Genomic DNA, 20,550 nt, shown 5'->3' with positions numbered 1-20,550 from the left:
CTCTAATGATAACTCATTAGATGTGTATCTAAATGACTGCGTGCAGATCTCAAAAGAACCTTACAAACATCATTAAGGCAGACAATAGCCATGCGAGGTAGGTATAAAATTGCTTCTATTTTATCTTTCTAATCTATGATGTCTAAGGGACTTGTCACTGAGGATGCTGAGTCCCTTCCTCCCAAACAGAATCACAGCAAGATTAAATCACTTGCAAAAGCAAGGTCAGTGGTACAGATAGGAACAGAACCCACGACGGTACCATTGTACTGACCACTGCTGCCATGGAAAGTATATGCATGGCTTAATACATATAAAGTCTTATTTTAGTTTGACTATCTTGAGAGTTCCCATTCGAAATCAAACAAGAAGCACGGTGCACTCACCGATTCACAGTTTCCCAGTCTCCGGGCCTGTCGCAGTGTTGTTTCTGACTACGTTCGTTGGCATTGGGCTCTTCTAAACTACTTAACAGCACGTTTCCTTCTTTTGTTACTACTGTAATATCTCTCTGCACAAATGTAAGACACTACTGGTTAGTTTATTCTCAGACACTGTCAGGCTCCACAGCGATCTGCTTGTGCAAGTCAATTCATTTCTCTGGGTCTCCATGTCCCCATCTGTAAAATGGGGATGTTAGCACCTACTGTACCTACCTTGCAGGGGAGTAATGCTTTAACAGCATTGGATGGGAAAGCACTATAAAAGTGTTATTATAAAGTGGTTAATAAAGATTATAGAGAGTGAGATATTAGATAGACTAGGTATAAACAGCTGGCGTACTGAATTAATATTGCTCCAGTTAGTATGTTGCATTTTTCAGTCAAGGTCAATATCACAGGAAGAACAAACATCCCCACTATGTGCTGGCTGTGCACTGAACTTGAGACTGTGATTGTACGACAGCATGCCCCAGAGTCTCTACAACCAAACATTTGCCAGCGTTTTCATTATAAACTCATTGGAAGTGGATTCAAACTAAAAATTTGGTATTTGAGTTTCAGCTGAAAAATTTCACTCTACATCAGGTTCAGCCCAAAAGCAAGTGTTTTCTATGTTTATTTTCACATGGGACGCAACAGTTGGAGCTGAGTTGGCGATGCTAAGAGAGTAGAAAAACTGTGGTGGGCGTTGAACTGGGCTGAAAGGCACATCTCAGGAAGCAAAAGAGAAAACAGAAGACGGGCTAGTCAACATAGGGAAACTGTCTGGCAGAACTCCAGAGGGATAATTAAACGGCTATAGCTATGCTGGTATAACTGCCCATGAGAACACACTAGTCTGAACTAAAAGGGATTCCCAGTATTGCAAGGTAAGCTATCCTGTTAACAACATTGGGCTCCAGCAGACCAAGTGGGGAGCAGTACATCCCAGAGCGAAGGGGCTCTCACACAGCACACTCTGCTGGCAACTCCTTTACGTGTGGCATGAGCATGCATTGCAGTGGGTTGCTCCTATTTATCAATATTACTTCTCTTACCGGTGGAGTAACGTTGCCAGCAAAGTTGAAGGGGACATAGACCTTCCTTCTGCTACAAACCCTCCTCATCCCCCAGCAGTGCAAGTGCCTCCTTCCTCCTATGCCCTGCTACCAATAAGGGTCTCAGTACCTCACGCCGCAATCATTCGCTCACTGGCGCTTCCCCAGATAGCAGCTTCACTCCTTCTCCCACCAGACCCCTCAAAACCCTTTCCCCTGCACTAATACCCTTTCCTCCCAACAAAACACCTCGTCTTCCCCTCTCCCGCAGCTTTCTTCCACAAGACCCATTCCTGAGCCTGCTTCTCCCCACTGCCAAGTCCATCACCACACCACTCCACCCCACCCCAGCCTGTCACTCCCCACGATTCCCCACCCCAGGGACCCCCTCTCCCATCTTGTGTCCTCTGAAGGCTGCTCCCTGGCTGATTCCTCCTTCCCCTCAGCTCCAAATCTCCTTCAGGGGGAGTGTGAGGGGAAATGGAGGGGGACAGGGACCATGCTTGTCTGCCTGCCAGGGGGACTGCTCTGCATACAGAGGATGGGGGCTGCAGCTCCAGAAATCAGCCTCTGGTCTCTGTAACAGAGCAGCCCCAGTGACAGAAGCAATGCCAAGTTGCACTAAGCAATGAACTCAGATGGCTACCTTCTCCCCACCATCTCGCTGCATTCCTCCCTGCCCTCCCCTCCCCTCCATGGAGGGGCTGAAATTGGGCGTGGGGAAGGGAAGAAAGAACAGGGTTTTCCATCCAAGTTAGAGGTTTGGAGGAAATTCCTCCCTACCTTTCCTCTTAAAATGATACTATTAGAGTAGCACCTCCAACCTGGTCTGCACCTTGAACTTAGGTCGACGACCTAGCAACATCGCTCGATGCAGTGAAAACCTTCATGCCCTGTGCAGCGTAGTTAGGTCACTCTAACCTCCACTGTTGACACAGCTAGGTCAATGTGTTGCTGCAGCGCTTGTAGTGTAGACCTACTCCCACCCTAACATTAGGGCTTCATTGCGCTAGGTGCTGTTCATACACCCTGCCTCAAAAAGCTTCCAGGGTAAAGTTTTAAATCACTAGGCCCCATAACTATGGGTGCACAAGGTTCTGCAACAGTAGATTATGCACCAGGCCCATTTACCTTCTGCCCTTCTAGCTATGACCCAATTATACCACCAAAGGCATTTAGTTGGGAATACTGCACCATGCGACTTCCCTCTGAAGGCCAACTCTTGTCCAAGAAAGAGCCTTTCATGGCTGTGACTGGACCCCATCTTGCCTCCTTGGCATGGCAATGCAAAGTACCACTTGGTACTGTCAGCCCAACCCATGCAGCTGTGTTTGTTGATTAATGGGAAGCCCCGGGGCATGAGAACAGTACAGTTGCACACCGCACCCAGCACACAGTTGTGTGTGGTGTTCCTGGATATTTCTTCTTTCGATAGGAAGGAGCAGCAGGATCATCAAGGGAGGGAGGGGGGAGATTAAAAAGAAGCTAGTCTCACTTCCTTCAGAAGGATGCCTGGCTGGATTAGTATATACATAGAGAGCAAGTTAAAGTACCTCAAGGGACTGGTTTATTTACAGGGGGAGAACGTTGTGCTAGGCGCTGTACAGACACAGTGCAACAGACAGTCCCTGCCCCAAGGAGCTTACAATCTAAATAGAGCAGGCATCACTGGGTAGGAGAAGTGGTAGAACACACAAGCAGGGTGAACACCAAGAGTGGCAAATGTCATGTTAGTTCCACTTTGTTTCAGGGGGGTGGAGGGAGGGGGAAGGGTTACTTAGGATGGAATCAGCTAAATGGAAAGAAAGGGGTAAGGAAAGAGTGTGAGGGGGCCAGGCCAAGGCAGAAGAGGGTTAGAGGGGCAGCTGTGGAGTGACGTTGAGTTGAAGAGACCATAAGGGAGGAGCAGGTGGACCAGACAGTCAATCACAACACATGAAGTATAAACTGTTGGAATGTGTTAGTATCAATTGGCACTTGATTGATGTGATTTAGGACCAAACTTCTGACCATGTTTGATACTTCGGTAATCCAGGAAACACGAAAGGGAAGAGGAATTACGCAGCTTGCTTTAGGGAAGAGATGGCTGCTGCTTTACCCTCTCATGTTTAGCTCTCCAGAGACCTAAAGTCTCCTTTTGTTTCAGACAATTCCATTACACGGGAAGATGCTGTAACCTAAGCATCAAAAGCAACTAAACAGGTGTTAAATATGATTTTTCCCCCTTTCAGTGTATCAAAGGGGTTAATTTCTTCGTTAGTGTGCTTAATTAGTTTCTGTCTTTTTCTCATTACCTTTACAACTGGCTTCTGTTCAGTATCACAGATACACAAATGCGCAAACGTATGTGATAGTTCTTATATGCACTCAGAAATCTCCTGCCCCAATCTTTCAGTTGCTATGACAGCAATCTTGTATCATCATTACTGCAATCTGTGCACAATTTCTTATCTAGCTTAATCTTTCATGTTCTTGAAAACACACACACACACACACCCACCCCCCCCAGGCTACATTTTGTTCAAAAACTCAGCCTTTTTGATATTTTAAACTAATTAATAAGATTTAAAAAAACAACAGATTTCTACTGAATGATAATCTAAAGGAACATCTCAATATTTTAACTGCAAATGAAAACTCATGATATTTTTGATTTCGCCAGAAAACAAGCAGGCATCACTGACATGTCTATATTTAGTATCACATTTGTAACTGACACTTTCTTCACTGTCTAAGGATTTGTTCCTAAGCACAAAGGTTAAATCAAACATGAACTACAATGCATAGCTGGCATATTACAATTGTTTCTAAAAATACAGCAATATTTCCCTATGCTGTATATATTTTATATGCACCTATGTATACATACACAGAGCACATTTTGGTCACCATTGTGTGCATTTCTAATCGGGAGCTTTCTATAAAGACAATGCCATAGGAATGGCATAACAACATGTTATGTATAAAATATACAAATGTTACTAGATTAATCCATTACATTCTAGTGCAAATACAGGACCTAATCCTATATTATGTATTAGTTGCCCCACTGAATGCATGAGCAATCTAACAGGCAGGTTGTTGGCATTGGTCTGAGGCTCTTGCCTCCAGCGCTGGAGGTAGGTGGTGGGTTCAAGTCCACAGGAGCACTTGGCCAATTACTCTTAAAGCACAAATTTTAATGGTGAGAGTAAATTAACCATTGGAACAATTTACCATGGGTCATGGTGGATTCTCCATCAACAACAATTTTTATATCAAGATTGAGCATTTTTCTAAAGTTTCAGAGTAGCAGCCGTGTTAGTCTGTATTCGCAAAAAGAAAAGGAGTACTTGTGGCACCTTAGAGACTAACAAATTTATTAGAGCATAAGCTTTCGTGAGCTACAGCTCACTTCATCGGATGCATTTGGTGGAAAAAACAGAGGAGAGATTTATATACACACACACACAGAGAACATGAAACAATGGGTTTATCATACACACTGTAAGGAGAGTGATCACTTAAGATAAGCCATCACCCACAGCAGGGGGGGGAAAGGAGGAAAACCTTCCATGGTGACAAGCAGGTAGGCTAATTCCAGCAGTTAACAAGAATATCAGAGGAACAGTGGGGGGTGGGGTGGGGGGGAGAAATACCATGGGGAAATAGGCTTGAATAGAGACTGGGAATGGATGAGTCATTACACAAAGTAAAACTAAGTTAATTGTATCCAGTTTGCAAATTAATTCCAATTCAGCAGTCTCTCGTTGGAGTCTGTTTTTGAAGCTTTTTTGTTGAAGTATAGCCACTCTTAGGTCTGTGATCGAGTGACCAGAGAGATTGAAGTGTTCTCCAACTGGTTTTTGAATGTTATAATTCTTGACGTCTGATGTGTGTCCATTCATTCTTTTACGTAGAGACTGTCCAGTTTGGCCAATGTACATGGCAGAGGGGCATTGCTGGCACATGATGGCATATATCACATTGGTAGATGCGCAGGTGAACGAGCCTCTGATAGTGTGGCTGATGTGATTAGGCCCTATGATGGTATCCCCTGAATAGATATGTGGACAGAGTTGGCAACGGGCTTTGTTGCAAGGATAGGTTCCTGGGTTAGTGGTTCTGTTGTGTGGTGTGTGCTTGCTGGTGAGTATTTGCTTCAGATTGGGGGGCTGTCTGTAAGCAAGGACTGGTCTGTCTCCCAAGATCTGAGAGAGCGATGGCTCGTCCTTCAGGATAGGTTGTAGATCCTTGATGATGCGTTGGAGAGGTTTTAGTTGGGGGCTGAAGGTGATGGCTAGTGGCGTTCTGTTGTTTTCTTTGTTGGGCCTGTCCTGTAGTAGGTGACTTCTGGGTACTCTTCTGGCTCTGTCAATCTGTTTCTTCACTTCAGCAGGTGGGTATTGTAGTTGTAGGAATGCATGATAGAGATCTTGTAGGTGTTTGTCTCTGTCTGAGGGGTTGGAGCAAATGCGGTTATATCGTAGCGCTTGGCTGTAGACAATGGATCGAGTGGTATGATCTGGATGAAAGCTAGAGGCATGTAGGTAGGAATAGCGGTCAGTAGGTTTCCGATATAGGGTGGTGTTTATGTGACCATCGCTTATTAGCACCGTAGTGTCCAGGAAGTGGATCTCTTGTGTGGACTGGTCCAGGCTGAGGTTGATGGTGGGATGGAAACTGTTGAAATCATGGTGGAATTCCTCAAGAGCTTCTTTTCCATGGGTCCAGATGATGAAGATGTCATCAATGTAGCGCAAGTAGAGTAGGGGCATTAGGGGACGAGAGCTGAGGAAGCGTTGTTCTAAGTCAGCCATAAAAATGTTGGCATACTGTGGGGCCATGCGGGAACCCATCGCAGTGCCGCTGATTTGAAGGTATACATTGTCACCAAATGTGAAATAGTTATGGGTCAGGACAAAGTCACAAAGTTCTGCCACCAGGTTAGCCGTGACAGTATCGGGGATACTGTTCCTGACGGCTTGTAGTCCATCTTTGTGTGGAATGTTGGTGTAGAGGCTTCTACATCCATAGTGGCTAGGATGGTGTTTTTAGGAAGATCACCAATGGACTGTAGTTTCCTCAGGAAATCGGTGGTGTCTCAAAGATAGCTGGGAGTGCTGGTAACGAAGGGCCTGAGGAGGGAGTCTACATAACCAGACAATCCTGCTGTCAGGGTGCCAATGCCTGAGATGATGGGGCGTCCAGGATTTCCAGGTTTATGGATCTTGGGTAGCAGATAGAATACCCCAGGTCGGGGTTCTAGGGGTGTGTCTGTGCGGATTTGTTCTTGTGCTTTTTCAGGGAGTTTCTTGAGCAAATGCTGTAGTTTCTTTTGGTAACTCTCAGTGGGATCAGAGGGTAATGGCTTGTAGAAAGTGGTGTTGGAGAGCTGCCTAGTAGCCTCTTGTTCATACTCCGACCTATTCATGATGACGACAGCACCTCCTTTGTCAGCCTTTTTGATTATCAGCCACATCAGCCACACTATCAGAGGCTCGTTCACCTGCGCATCTACCAATGTGATATATGCCATCATGTGCCAGCAATGCCCCTCTGCCATGTACATTGGCCAAACTGGACAGTCTCTACGTAAAAGAATGAATGGACACAAATCAGACGTCAAGAATTATAACATTCAAAAACCAGTTGGAGAACACTTCAATCTCTCTGGTCACTCGATCACAGACCTAAGAGTGGCTATACTTCAACAAAAAAGCTTCAAAAACAGACTCCAACGAGAGACTGCTGAATTGGAATTAATTTGCAAACTGGATACAATTAACTTAGGCTTGAATAGAGACTGGGAATGGATGAGTCATTACACAAAGTAAAACTATTTCCCCATGGTATTTCTCCCTCCCACCCCACCCCCCACTGTTCCTCTGATATTCTTGTTAACTGCTGGAATTAGCCTACCTGCTTGTCACCATGAAAGGTTTTCCTCCTTTCCCCCCCCTGCTGTTGGTGATGGCTTATCTTAAGTGATCACTCTCCTTACAGTGCCCTGGAATGCATCCGATGAAGTGAGCTGTAGCTCACGAAAGCTTATGCTCTAATAAATTTGTTAGTCTCTAAGGTGCCACAAGTACTCCTTTTCTTTTTGCGAATACAGACTAACACGGCTGCTACTCTGAAACCTCTCCTTACAGTGTGTATGATAAACCCATTGTTTCATGTTCTCTGTGTGTGTGTGTATATAAATCTCTCCTCTGTTTTTTCCACCAAATGCATCCGATGAAGTGAGCTGTAGCTCACGAAAGCTTATGCTCTAATAAATTTGTTAGTCTCTAAGGTGCCACATTTTTCTAAAAGATCTGTTCTAGGAATTCTTTTGCGCATGTTCTATGGCTAGATGATCACAGTGCTCCCTTCTAGCCTTCGAATCTCTGAACTGAAGTTAAGTATTTCAGAACTATACCCAGTCTGGCCTCTCACATATGCAGCAGTATCAAAAACAACAGCGTGGTTGGCAGCTGCTGTACCCAAAATCCTTGTTTAAGCATATAATATTTTAATCATAATCTCAAATAAGTAAAATATATCTTTAAATATTAAAGAAACAAGAAAAGAAAAGTTCTGCCAAAAAGTAAAGGAAGGCTTTCGTGCTTTGCCAATGACAACTAGGTCTGGGGAGGAAGAAGGGAAGAAGTTTAAAGAATGTTCCATTATGGCAGTGGAGGGAATAGCTAGCGGCACTCAGTAATGTATAGCTGGGAGCAGCTTACATATTAGAGGCTGGGTGTGGGCAAAGCCTGGAGGGTGGCTGTTTACGAGCAAAGCAGTGTAAAAGGCATCTCAGGCTGGAGAGCTGAGGGGACACCGCTGGAGAGCTGAGGGGACACAGTTGTTCAGGTAGGGTGACGAGCTGTCCAGTTTTCGACCAGGGAACCCTGGCGGCTCCAGTCAGCACTGCCAATTGGGCCATTAAAAGTCCAGTCGATGGTGCTGCGGGACTAAGGCAGGCTAGTCCCTACCTGTCCTGGCACCGCACTGTGCCCTGGAAGCAGCCAGCAGGTCTGGCTCCTAGGCTGGTGGGGGCCATGGGACTCCGCGCGCTGCCCCTGCCCTGAACACCAGCTCCGCACTCCCATTTGATTTATATAAAACAAGGGGGCTCACATTAAAATAAAGCTTATATCATGGGTAACAAAATCTGTAGTATATTCTCTCAATATATTTACACCTACACATTCACTGCCTCCTTTCAAACCAAGGGACCCTTCCTGAAGTCACTGGGAGGACAGAATTTGCTCCATAGTATCTGTGAATTTGCAATCACATTCATAAGATGTATGCCGCTCTGGGGCAAAATTATCCTTCAAATCTATCACATTTTTCTGCTCTCTTTACATGTGCAAAACTCCTATTGATTTCAGTGGGAGATTGGCATTCTGTTCACTCTGCATATGCCAAATTTGGGTACTATCAAGCAGATCCATGAGGGAAGCATTGCACTTGGAGTTGACAAAGCCTTCCATAGTTCTTCCCTGGGAGACACGCTGTAAGAGAACAGCGTGATGCACATTCAAGAATGGGCAAGAATTGCTTTGTTTCTCGAGCTCTGACACCTACATGGCTATCAAATAACCAGCTAGGAGCAGAGACAGTTTCCTGGATGTTGGCATGACAATTGTTTGAATGGGTGAAAGGCAAATATAGATGTAACATACAGAGATAGGTATAGTTTATTTTAACTGTCATAATAGACACACATGCAAATGGGGGAGAGAGAGAGAGAGAACAGTCAGTCAGTCAAACCACAGAAGCCCTACCTTGAAGTAGGACACTGACTTATTATAGAGCTGAGTTTCTGAGGAGCATACCTTGAGCTGACAATACTTTTCTGTGCGCAAAGCCAGGATGCGCTCAATTGAATAAGTGTCATCTGGTAGCTCTGTTTCTGCCAGCTCTGTGCCGAAAGATTGTAACATCTGTGCAATTTCCTTCACTGTTAGTGCAAAACTCTCAATAGCCTGGTGGAAGACAATGATTTCATCAGCTCAGTAGTCAGGATAGTCTAAGAGCTCATCCAAAAATGCACTAAGAGCCAATGCTGAGATTTTCAGATGAGCCTAAGGGAGTTAGGCACACCCTAACCCATTGAAATTCAATGGGAGTTGGGCAATTAACTCCTCAAAGCTCATTTGAAAACCCCAGCTCAAACCCTGCTCATATTAGAGTCAATGGGAGTTTTGCCATTAGTTTCAAAGTAGCTGGGAAGTTAATGTATTTTAAATCTTTGTACAAGAGTAAGATTTAAGCCAGGGTTTCTCAAACTTCATTGGACTGCAACTCCTTTCTGACAACAAAAATTACTACCTGATACCAGGAGGGGGGGGGACTGAAGCCTGAGCCTGCCCCAGTCTCACTGCCCTGGGTGTGGGGGCCAAAGCCAAACCTTGAGCCCTACCGCTTCGAAGGGGAAGGGGTCAAAATCGAAGTCTAGTGGCTTCAGTCCCAGCCAGGGGGTCTGTAACCTGAGTCTTGCACCCAGGGCTGAATCCCTCAGGCTTTGGCTTGGGCCCTGAGCCCCAGCAAGTCTAAGCCATCCCTGGCGACCCCATTAAAATGGGATCACGATCCACCTTGGGGTCCCGACCCACAGTTTGAGAACTGCTAATTTAAGCCATGCAATGAATCTAAGCTGAATCGCCCTTGTGAATGTCATAACAAGCAGAAATGTTGAACATGTTTTCATTTTTTCCCCAGTTTTCTCAACCTTTTCTCAGCCTCATTTTTTAAATTATGTTATGTTACATTATAAACACCTTTTTGCTTAACAATGTGCTCTCGTTAATTCTTAACGCCAGGTGCAGAACTTGAAAGATGCTTGTGACCCCCATCCTGCAATGAGCTCCATGCAGATACAGGGGTCTGCCCTTGTGGCTCTCATTCCAGGATTATAGCCTTAAGCAATAATTTGATGCAATTTTCATTAGAGTTTTGAGCTGGATAATAATTAGCAGAACAGCCTACCATTGCTCTGTGAGCAGAAAGTCCATTGAAATCAAAGGGTGTTGCATAGAAATTTATGGCAGGATATAGCTCAGAGAAAGCATGGAAGCCAAAGTCATAGAAAAATGGCAATATGAAAGAGTTGCAAGTGCAAGGAACAAACACCCTTATTCAATTATTTTAATCCACAAGCAAAGAAAAACACACAATATTTGTCATTTTAAACCAATGGGACAAAAGGAGATGATCTCTGTATCTGCTGTGAAGAGAATTTTACAATGGTTTTAAAGTGATGAGGGACCTAAGGAAGTTAGTTGCCCATCTCCTATAGAAATTCAGTGCCTAACTCCCTTGGAGTCCTTTGAAAATCCTAGTCAATAAGCAATGGTTAAAGTGCACCGGGTCATGTACCTGGGAAAAAACAATTTAAGAAGCCAGCTGGGTCGCTGAGGAGAGCATGTTTGTTGTATAGCCTGAGGGGGGCAAACCTCTCTGATTGGCTGCTTTCCTCACTTGAATACCACCTAGGCAAGAGCAGCCAATCAGAGTTGTGCGGAACTCTGACCCCCGCCCCTCAGAAGCTGACACCATCACACAGGAGGGGAGCAGAAAGAACCCAGCAGTTCAAGGCAGGTCTAGCTCCCTCCTCTCCCCTCCTCTGAGCAACAGGATTGCTCCTCTTCCTCACTGGGAAGGCGCAGAAAGGACCCTGCTGGCCTAGAAGAAGGGGGTGAAGAATGCCTGAGCTGCAGGAAGAGCAGAGGTGAGGTGGGAGGCAATCGGGGCATGGAAACCGATGGAGGGATGTGTCAGGGGGACAGGTAGACGAGGGGGCAATAATAGACAATCTCCCTTCTTTCAGATCCCTTTAAGCACTGCCAATAACTTGAGCTATGCAAAGGTCTTGATCTTGCGGGGCGCTAACTAGGGAATCGAGGGTGTTCATCACCTCCCAGGAGGGGTTTAGTGGGGGGCGGCAACTCTCAGCACTTTGTAGAATTGGGCCCTGCTTGAGCGATGCTTTACGCAGAGTAACACCACATAAGCGGCGCTACGTACAGTTCTGAAGATAACCCATTCGCTATGACAATATTCCAAGGTGCCACCGAACTCCGGGGTTAACTGCTTCTCATCAATATACATCAGCAAATCACTGACTGAGCTCAGCATAACCACCTAAGAACAAAAACATCATTAATTGATTCATTGCAGCTTCTTCACAATTAACATGCAAATCACGCCTGCAATACTTCATGTACTAATCTCCATTACACAAACTAATTGGGGACTGAAGAGATTCATAAAATTGAACATCTCAAAACCACAGTAAGTACGGTGCATAAGTTGCAGTGTTGTAGAGTGCATCAAAATTTCTTCTCATCTTTCAAACCACTGCAAAGCAATTTCCAGGCATCAGAATGTGAAGGGATGTTGGTTTGTTCTTCGCTGACAGTACTCATGTGCTCATTTATTTTTATGCAAGGAAAAAATGGTTCAGATAACTTGTCGTTCGTTAGATTGGTATTCTTAAAGTCAAGGCCCTACCATATTTACAACATTGGCTTTTGCACCAATTATTTCTTTATGGCACGCCTTCATTTAACATGCAGCTGAGGTCAAATTTATATTTATCAATTACAGGCTAACAAAACATACACTTATTTTATAATATATAGATATTCGCTTTTGTTCACGTAAAATGAGTTGACCCAACTTTTTCTGATAGGATAGCTCAGTGGTTTGGACTGTGTCTGTGTGGGTTGGCCATTGGCCTGCTAAACCCAGGGATGTGAGTTCAATCCTTGAGGAAGCCATTTAGGGATCTGGGGCAAAAACTGGGGATTGATCCTACTTTAAACAGGGGGTTGGACTAGATGACCTCCTGAGGTTCCTTCTAACCCTGATATTCTATGATTACATGAGCATCATGCACAGCTGAAATACTCATACCGGTAATTTGAGTAGAAAATCCTCCTGACTGAAGCGAAATCCAATGTCAGTGAAAGTGCGCTGGAAAAACCCAGTGGGACGTAGAACCATCACTAGCTGCAGGTTCCCAGGAAAGGAGGCCTGCAGGAAAACATGGCAGATGATCAACATGGGCATTCAACTGGTGAAAATTCAGACGAGACCCAAAATTCAAAGCCTACTTTTCAAGCAATTCTTACTATTTCTTTGTGCTCATCCATGATTCACACACCCCTCCTTACTTTAACGGTTGCTCTTTGGCAGATGAAAATGCTGGATTTGAAACATTCCATAAAATGTTCTACCAAGAAACGAGTCATAGCTGTGAAGTAGCTGTAATTTAGTTCCGTGATTCATTTTGTAATGTACTTGTATGTATTCCTCAGAAGTGTATCAAAATTAACCTGCTCATCCTTAGTAATTATTGGCAATGTAATTTGTGGCACAAATATTAAACCTCATTTCCATATTTCATACATAGTGGTAGAGAGTTGTAAATGATACACAGAAAAGAATGTTGAATATTTTAATAGAGCCAAGAAAAATAACTTGAAATCACAGATAAGTAAAATGACAGAAGGAACCCAGTTAATTAAGATGTATGATATTTCTCTAAAATCCAGTTTTGCCAAACTATCTCTATATATTATCTCATATATAAATTTTCTTACCGTTCTTGAGAACTTTAAAAGTATCAAGTGCACGTTAACTTGTCAGCATAAACATGTGAATCCTTTATCAAGTGTAAATTACCATTTTATTTATGTGATTATAAATGATAGAAAAGTCCTGATACTACCAGTTAAATCTACATTAAATGAAGTTTTCACTGAGGGGCAATGAAAAAAACCCTGGTATGAAATATTCACTAGCCCATTTGCAAGGGAAAAATGTGTATAACTGGTGGGGGGGAGCGGGGAGAAAGATGACCTTCACATAAGCATCTACACTCTGATGAAGAAGAACACAAGTGTCTATATCTATGCACACAAAACACGGTTTGGTTCCATAAACGTCCAATTATGTACAAAGCAGCCATAATTTACAGTTGAGATGTGACACGCACAAATTACACTGTGGCAAAGTTTGCACGCAATACAAAATTACTCGAGACAGTTAAGTCCAAAGCAGATTGCAAAGAATTACAAAGGGATCTCACAGAACTGGCTGACTGGGCAACAAAATGGCAGATAAAATTCAACGTTGGTAAGTGCAAAGTAACGCACATTGGAATACATAATCCCAACTCTAAGTACAAAATCATGGAGTCTATATTAGCTGTTACTACTCAAGAAACAGAGCTTGGCATCACTGTGGATAATTCTCTGAAAAGATCCACTCAATGCAGAGCGGCAGTCAAAAAAAGCTAACAGAGTGTTAGGAACCATTAGGAAAGGGGTAGATAATAAGGCAGAAAATATTGTAATGCCACTATGTAAATCCATAGTACACCCATACTTTGAATACTGGGGGCAACCAGAACTGCGCTCTCTCAAAAAAGACATATCAGAATTGGACAAGGTGCAACAAAAATGATCAGGGGTATGGAACAGCTTCCATATGAGGAGACATTAAAGAACTTTGAGACAGTTCATCTTAGAAAGGAGACGACTAAGGGGGATATGATAGAGATATATGAAATCATCAGTGCTGTGGAGAAAGCAAATAAGAAAGCAATCTTTATTCCATCACATAACACAGGAACCAGGGGTCATCCAATGAAATCAGTAGCAGCAGGTTTAAAATAAACAAAAGGCACGGTCTTCACACAAGGCACGGTCAACCTGTGGAACTCATTGCAAGGGGACATTGTGAAGGCTTAAAGTACAACTTGGTTAAAAAAAGAATTAGATATGTTCATGCGGGATGAGTCCACCAATGTCCATTAGCCAAAATGATCAGGGGATGCAACCCCATGCTCTGGGTGTCCCTAAACTTCTGAGTGCTAGAAGCTAGGACTGGACATCGGGGATGAACACTCAATCACCCTGTTCTGTTCATTCTCTCTGAAGCAGCTGACACTGGCCACTGTCAGAAGACAAGATACTGGGCGAGATGGGCTAGTTTGAGCCAATATGGCCGCGCTTATGTTTTTCTTATTAAAATTTTTTTAAAAACCTGATTGTGGATTGTGTTCCTCTTAGAAATGGTCAGTGCTCTTCAGCATCACAAGAGCCACATAAATGCACTATATTCATCTGTAGTGATTTTAAACGGGAGTGAAAAAATAAATGAACACAAACTAAGTTCCCATTCAATGGGAATTTTGCCAGCGCTCAAGATTTGGCTCTGACAGCAAGAGCAAACCACTAAATGGCCAGTGACATTGTCTCAGATTCAAACCCTGGATGCCCACCCTTTCCTTGCCAATATTTGTATGCTATTGCTTTGATACCAATGTTGGTTAGTAAAACATTTGCCAGTCTAGAGCTCTGTGAACCTTGCACAATGAAACCTCCCATCCGGCCGAACCTGCACCTGGGATTGTTGCCAATTGAAACCTGGCCCCGGTCATAGAAAGCTTTGCAAACCTGGTTCTAAGACTAGCTATTACTCCCTTCTTCCAACAGGCTCAGAATCTCCCTTTAGCAAACCTGCTGGGAACCGTGCGGCCTGCAGTTCTCTCTCCCAACGAGACGGCACGCTCACACACTCCTCCTGATATTTCTGAGCAGTCAGGCTGACTGGAGCTCTTCGTCTTCTACCTGGGTCAGTAGGGAAGGCAAGCCCCCGCCCATATGGTCCAGAGGAGCAGGCTGCCTCTCCACCCCTCTGCATGGCAATCAGTGGGACTCCAAATGCTGCTGCTGCTGACGGTCCCAGGGTTGGTTCACCTGGCCCGTTATGTCTTTCTGAGCTCTGATGTACCCCACGATAAACAGCAGCGCTAGGGAGTCCCCAAAACATGTGAGGGGAGGGAGACGCGTATGCGTTATCGGCACGAATTAAATACAGGCGTCATTCAGCATGCTGCAGCATAGTGGTGCATTCTGGCACAGTGTGGGGGAAAGGGAAGGTGTCAGACCCTGGACTAAGATCAAGTCCAATGTAGGCAGCAGCTATAGGGCCAGCTGCCACAAGTTTATAGGACTGATGCTGTGAAACTGGTTGGGGGGGAAGGACTGGCAAGAAGCTCATTCCTGTGCAAAGCACCACCCTCAACCAGAGCGGGGTAGCCAACCACTAAGCTCCCACCCAAAAGACAAGGTAGGTCTGGAGAGAGGTGGGTTTTCTGGGAGAGGAGAGGTCTTAGACTTCGCAGTTTGATAATGTCAAGACACCAGTGTCTCCTAGGAGGGTTTCACAGACCCAACCAAAGCCTGGCAGTTTCATCTGAGCATCTCAACACAATCCACGGAGGGAGTGAACCTGACATTCCAAAGTTTACAAGGACTCATGTACAGTTACAGAACCAGAGACCAATTTTATGTCACATCATTGTGTGTTAACTTCAGACAGGTTGCTGACTAGGAACGCAACCATCCTCAAAAGGTCAGAATCAAAGAACAATTCTCATCTTTCCTTTTGCCAAGAATAGTGTTAACTGGCAGAGTGGGAAATCTCCAACTTGAAAGTCTGCAATACTCCAAATTACGGATGGGGGAAGGGTTGTTGCCATTTTTTCTTCTCCCTAGTCAGAGCTTCCTCTGCTGACACGCAGGGCTTTGTTTCAAGAATTTTGTGCTGTCTGATTCTCCCTGACAATATCTAGATTGTGAGGTGGTTGGACATTTGTTGCAAGCCACATGGATAGTTACACGGCATCTATCCTGGTCATTAGATTGGCCTGTCCCATGAATTCAGGAGGCTCAGAGAAATCATTTACAATCAGGTACCCATAGGGAGAATCTGAACTGGTTGTCCCCCCTATGAGGCCTTTCTGCCTATATACTACTGACAGAGCATGTATGCCGCCCTGGAGCTGCATTCCTATCACATGCAATTCCTTAGTTTACCACTCTTGGCCTTAAAACCATTTTACTATTTGTTTATTAGTCTCACCCCACAGCATAGTAATTTCAACAGCAGATATTCCTCTGAAAACCGGTCAGGGGAGCAGCAGCCACCAAGGAGATCACAGGGCTCCATCAAGGAGCCACAGCAAGATGAGAATGGACAGGCACAGCCTATATTCCTCCCAAATCCTGCACCTAATCAAGTCAATGGCCCAAACCTGACATAAACAAGCCCGTGACCCGGCCCACAGCCACATCCAAACGTGGTAGTTCTGGCAGACCTCATAGCTTGATCTTTGAACAAACTGGGAAGCTTTCATACAGCTGTTGTGTTAAACTCTGGCCCAGTGCCTCTCTGCAGTCAACTGTCTGTTGAGAGTGGACCCACTCCTGGCTCCCGTGTCCTCCCAGGCCAGCTGGGTCTGGGTAAAATCTAAGTTGTAGGTCTACAGGGCACTCTCCTTGGCTCAGAGCTCTTGTCTGATGCCCTTCCTTGGGACGTTGGGTGCTGCTGTCCAGCTGCCCTAGACCCCAAAATCAAAAGGCCCCAGTCTCTTACATGTGCTCATCCAGGGCTCCACCTAGAGACTCTCTGGACTTCAATTTAAACCCTTCAGGGACAAGATGTCAGGATAGCAAGAAACACTGGCTTGACAAAGGAATTGCTTAACCAGGATGAGTTTACTCTTAAAGCACAAGACATTACAGATCTTTGAAAACAACCAAAGTCCTGAAATGCCCCCTCCCTGTGAGGTTGAGGTTTGTCAACATTTCAGGCTGGAAAGAATTCCTCCTGCAACTCTTTCTTACGTGTGGCAATGATCAATCCCCTTGCCCCCTTGGGCGGAAGAGAATCCTTCTCTTTAATAGGAACCCTGTCTCTGAGCCTTTTGCTCAGAGAGTGAAACTACAGATCCATCAATTACGCTCTCCCTCCCCACTCCTTACCCTGTACAGGATGCTGTGTAGAAAAGCTATTGTTCCACGGGGGGGGCAAGGCCCGTAAATGAGACACAATCAGCATCCATGGTCCTAAATTTCTCTGTGACAGCTCTTACGCCACGTCTGCACTACTGACTTTACAGCAGCAAAGCTGTGCCACTGTAAGGTTGCCCGTGTAGCTGCTCTCCTGCCGGCATAATTAAATCACCCCTAATGAGCGGCAGTAGCTATGGTCAGAAGGAAAGCAACTCCCGCTGACATAGCGCTGTCCACACCGGCGCGTTTGCTGGTGAAACTTTTTGTGAAGTTTTACCGACAAAAAAGTGTTCGTGTACACATAAGCCTTAGCGTTAGTCCTTCAACAAGGTGTCAAACATCTTTCCCAAGCATTACTGTACTTCATCCCAATGAATCGCAGATTGCCTTTGGGCATGTCCAGGTTTAGGAAATCATAGTTCCGAGCATTTTCATACATAATACAAGATAAGAGTTCATAATCTGGCACAGATTTATCCCAGTCTGTCACATCTGGGATACAGGCAAATTCCAGTCTGATATGGTATTTTTAAATGTTGTATCCTAAACTTATGTAAGAGGATCTGTTTGCTATTAAACATGTGTCACGTTTCACCCCAGAGGTAGCTGCATTTCCAGAATGGGAAACATGATTCCTACTGTTTAGAAAGCATTTTAAGATTTTCCTGCATGAAAGGTGATTTTATCAATGTACAATCAAGGTCACCACTTAATGAGAAGCAAAAAGGTGATATGTACTTGACGAAGAAATGTACCTTTTGCAGATCAATATCTAGTATGGACTACGTACGTAAAATATCCTTGCTTTAAGTCTGTTACCAGCAGAAAGGTGTCCTCTGTGTAGTATTAAATTAAGGGAAGAAATGATAGATAAAAATAAATACATTTAAAAAATCAGCTGGTTTAATAATTATTTGAAATTAACGTTTATGAAGGGACTAAAACCAAAACCCAGCCCTTTACAATCATTGCATTTCCCTATACCTTAACTGAGGTAAGCCAGCACCTTTGCGCTCAACTCTAATATTAGCCAAGGCAAGAAAAGATGTCATGCTGCAATACGACAGAGAGAGAACATGTGGGGAACTTTCACACCCTATGCTCCTAAAAGCCAAAAGAGGAAGCGCCTTAACGCAGCTGAACTTCCAGTCCTACCATTCATTATACTAAAGAGAATCATTGTCATTTGATAAGACCTGGTAAAAAGACTCATGAACCCTTTGCACTCAACTCCCCTTCTCCGGCCTCTAGTGTTCTCTATAATGTGAGAGTTGGAAAAGAATTTAAAGTAATCTGTGCAATTAAAAAAAAAAATCAACCCACTGCTAATATTTTAACAATGTTCCTAATTTAGTAGCACAATAATTTGTGGGTTTTTTTAAAATGATCCCAAAGCTCTAAGGACATAAAACATTAAGCCCAAAAAGGGCAAGCCACTTTTAGCGAGTGAAGCATCCTACTGCCTTCAATGCACATTTGTGACTAAATTAGGACTTGCATAGGTTGGCCATTATGTACTTAATTTTCTGCACTAAAAGCATTTGCCATCTTTCCTCGGAATTACATTCAAAAGCCTCATCTCCCCCTGAATAGACAGCCCTCTGCTGGGATTTCCCTGCACCCAGGGAAAGAAGAACAGACCAAGAGGAAAGGAAAAGCCACCAGGAAGTTTGATCCTGGACACAGGAAACGGATCAATACACCGATTGCAAAGTTAGTGCCTTTCTTCTCTCCTTGGAGAGCGAAGTCAGGCAAGACGAGGCCGGGGCAGCTTCTACTTCTGCGGCAGCGGACGAAGCTACACCCTGCTCCCACCGCCTTGTTTTACTCTCGGAGCCGGCTGCAGAGTCAGCCGCTGCTGTAGCTCAGGAAAGCTTCATGCTGAAATGAACGCGTTAGTCTCCGAGGTGCCACAAGTCCTCCTGTTCTTTCTGCGGATACAGACTAAGCCGGCGGCTCCTCTGCAAGGGCAGGACAGCCTCTGCAAGGCCTTCCCGCAGGGATGCGGAGCGGCTCTGGGGGCAGCCGCAAATCCACCCGTCGGCGAGGGATTGCGTTGGTTTTGATGCACCAGGGCTGCGGAGAGGTCGCCTCCCCGGCGGATCCCAACGCCGCCCCCGCAAGGAGACGCGGCTCCCGCTGCGCCCTCGGCTGAAGGCACCCCCCCCCCCCCCGGCGGGCAATGCAAGCCGGGGGCAGCGCCCCGCACTCCAGCCCGGGCTGGGCAGCCGGCAGGACCCTTACCGCATTGCTCCCGAGCCTCCGCACGCCTCCGCCGGGGGTCGCCTCGGCCATCGCCGCCCCCCCCCCGCAGCGGCAGTCGCCTTCTTGCCGGGGGGGGGGGGGCGGAGCGGCGTGCGGGGCGGACCAACCCCGCCCGCAAGCCGGCCTCCCGCAACGCTGCTGCCGCCGCCCCCCCCCTCTCTGCGGGCGTGCGGGGACGGCGATTGACTCTCGCCTGCTCCCTCCGGTTTTCTCTCTCTTCCCCCCCGCCCCCTTTAAGGTGGAAGGCCAAAATCTTCCTCCAGCCGGGGGCTGCTCACTCCGCCGGGCACCCCTCCAGCAAGCAAAACGCCTAGTGGGGCCTCGAAAGACGCATCTTTAAATGACATGCCCGACTATGCAATAGAAAAGCGAAGCCGGCCAAATCCTAGAGCCTGGGGTTCACAGGGAGGGCCTCAGAGTAGCAGCCGTGTTAGTCTGTATTCGCAAAAAGAAAAGGAGGACTTGCGGCACCTTAGAGACTAACGCATTTATTAGAGCATAAGCTTTCGTGAGCTACAGCTCACTTCAAGTGAGCTGTAGCTCACGAAAGCTTATGCTCTAATAAATGTGTTAGTCTCTAAGGTGCCGCAAGTCCTTTTCTTTTTACAGGGAGGGCCTGGCTTTCTAAATTGGATGCTACCTATGTGCACATACATACTGTGACCAGGTGGATACTGACATGTGCAAACGGAGAGACAAGGGGGGGCGACATCTTTTATTGGACCAGCTTGCGTGGGTGAGACACAAGCTTTTGGCGTTCACACAGAATTCTTCATAAGGTCACAGAGCTCTGCCGAGTAAGCTGGGAAGCTTGTCTCTCTCACCAACAGAAGTTGGTCCAAGAAAAGATGATATCTCACCCACCTTGTCTCGCCAATACCTTGGGACCAACATGGCTACAACAGCGCTGCATACCCCATGTCTGCAAATACGTAGTGAGCCGCATACCTGAAGAAAAAAAAA

At 45.4% G+C, this 20,550-nt stretch overlaps 1 protein-coding gene across 5 annotated transcripts in view; it reads right to left on the bottom strand.

Moving 5' to 3' along the window:
- Positions 1–19,734, bottom strand: part of MCF2 (MCF.2 cell line derived transforming sequence) — a 74,324-nt gene extending 54,590 nt beyond the window's left edge. For 3 of the 5 annotated variants that reach the window (XM_038417080.2, XM_038417082.2, XM_038417083.2), the window contains exons 1-5: positions 19,567–19,734; positions 12,371–12,490; positions 11,480–11,596; positions 9,289–9,438; positions 387–511 (exon numbers count right to left, since the gene is read on the bottom strand). In XM_038417080.2, coding sequence (XP_038273008.1) covers positions 387–511; positions 9,289–9,438; positions 11,480–11,596; positions 12,371–12,490; positions 19,567–19,617 — 563 coding nt within the window. In that variant the 5' untranslated portion in view covers positions 19,618–19,734. The remainder of the gene's footprint in view (positions 1–386; positions 512–9,288; positions 9,439–11,479; positions 11,597–12,370; positions 12,491–19,566) is intronic. The other 2 variants (XM_043492442.1, XM_038417084.2) reach the window with 2 other exon arrangements.
- Between the last annotated feature and the right edge of the window lie 816 nt (positions 19,735–20,550).

Source organism: Dermochelys coriacea, chromosome 9, assembly GCF_009764565.3.
Source record: "Dermochelys coriacea isolate rDerCor1 chromosome 9, rDerCor1.pri.v4, whole genome shotgun sequence".
Taxonomy (NCBI): Eukaryota; Metazoa; Chordata; order Testudines; family Dermochelyidae; genus Dermochelys; species Dermochelys coriacea.
Note: the sequence above shows the minus strand (reverse complement) of the source record. Positions and strands in the feature narration are given on the sequence as shown.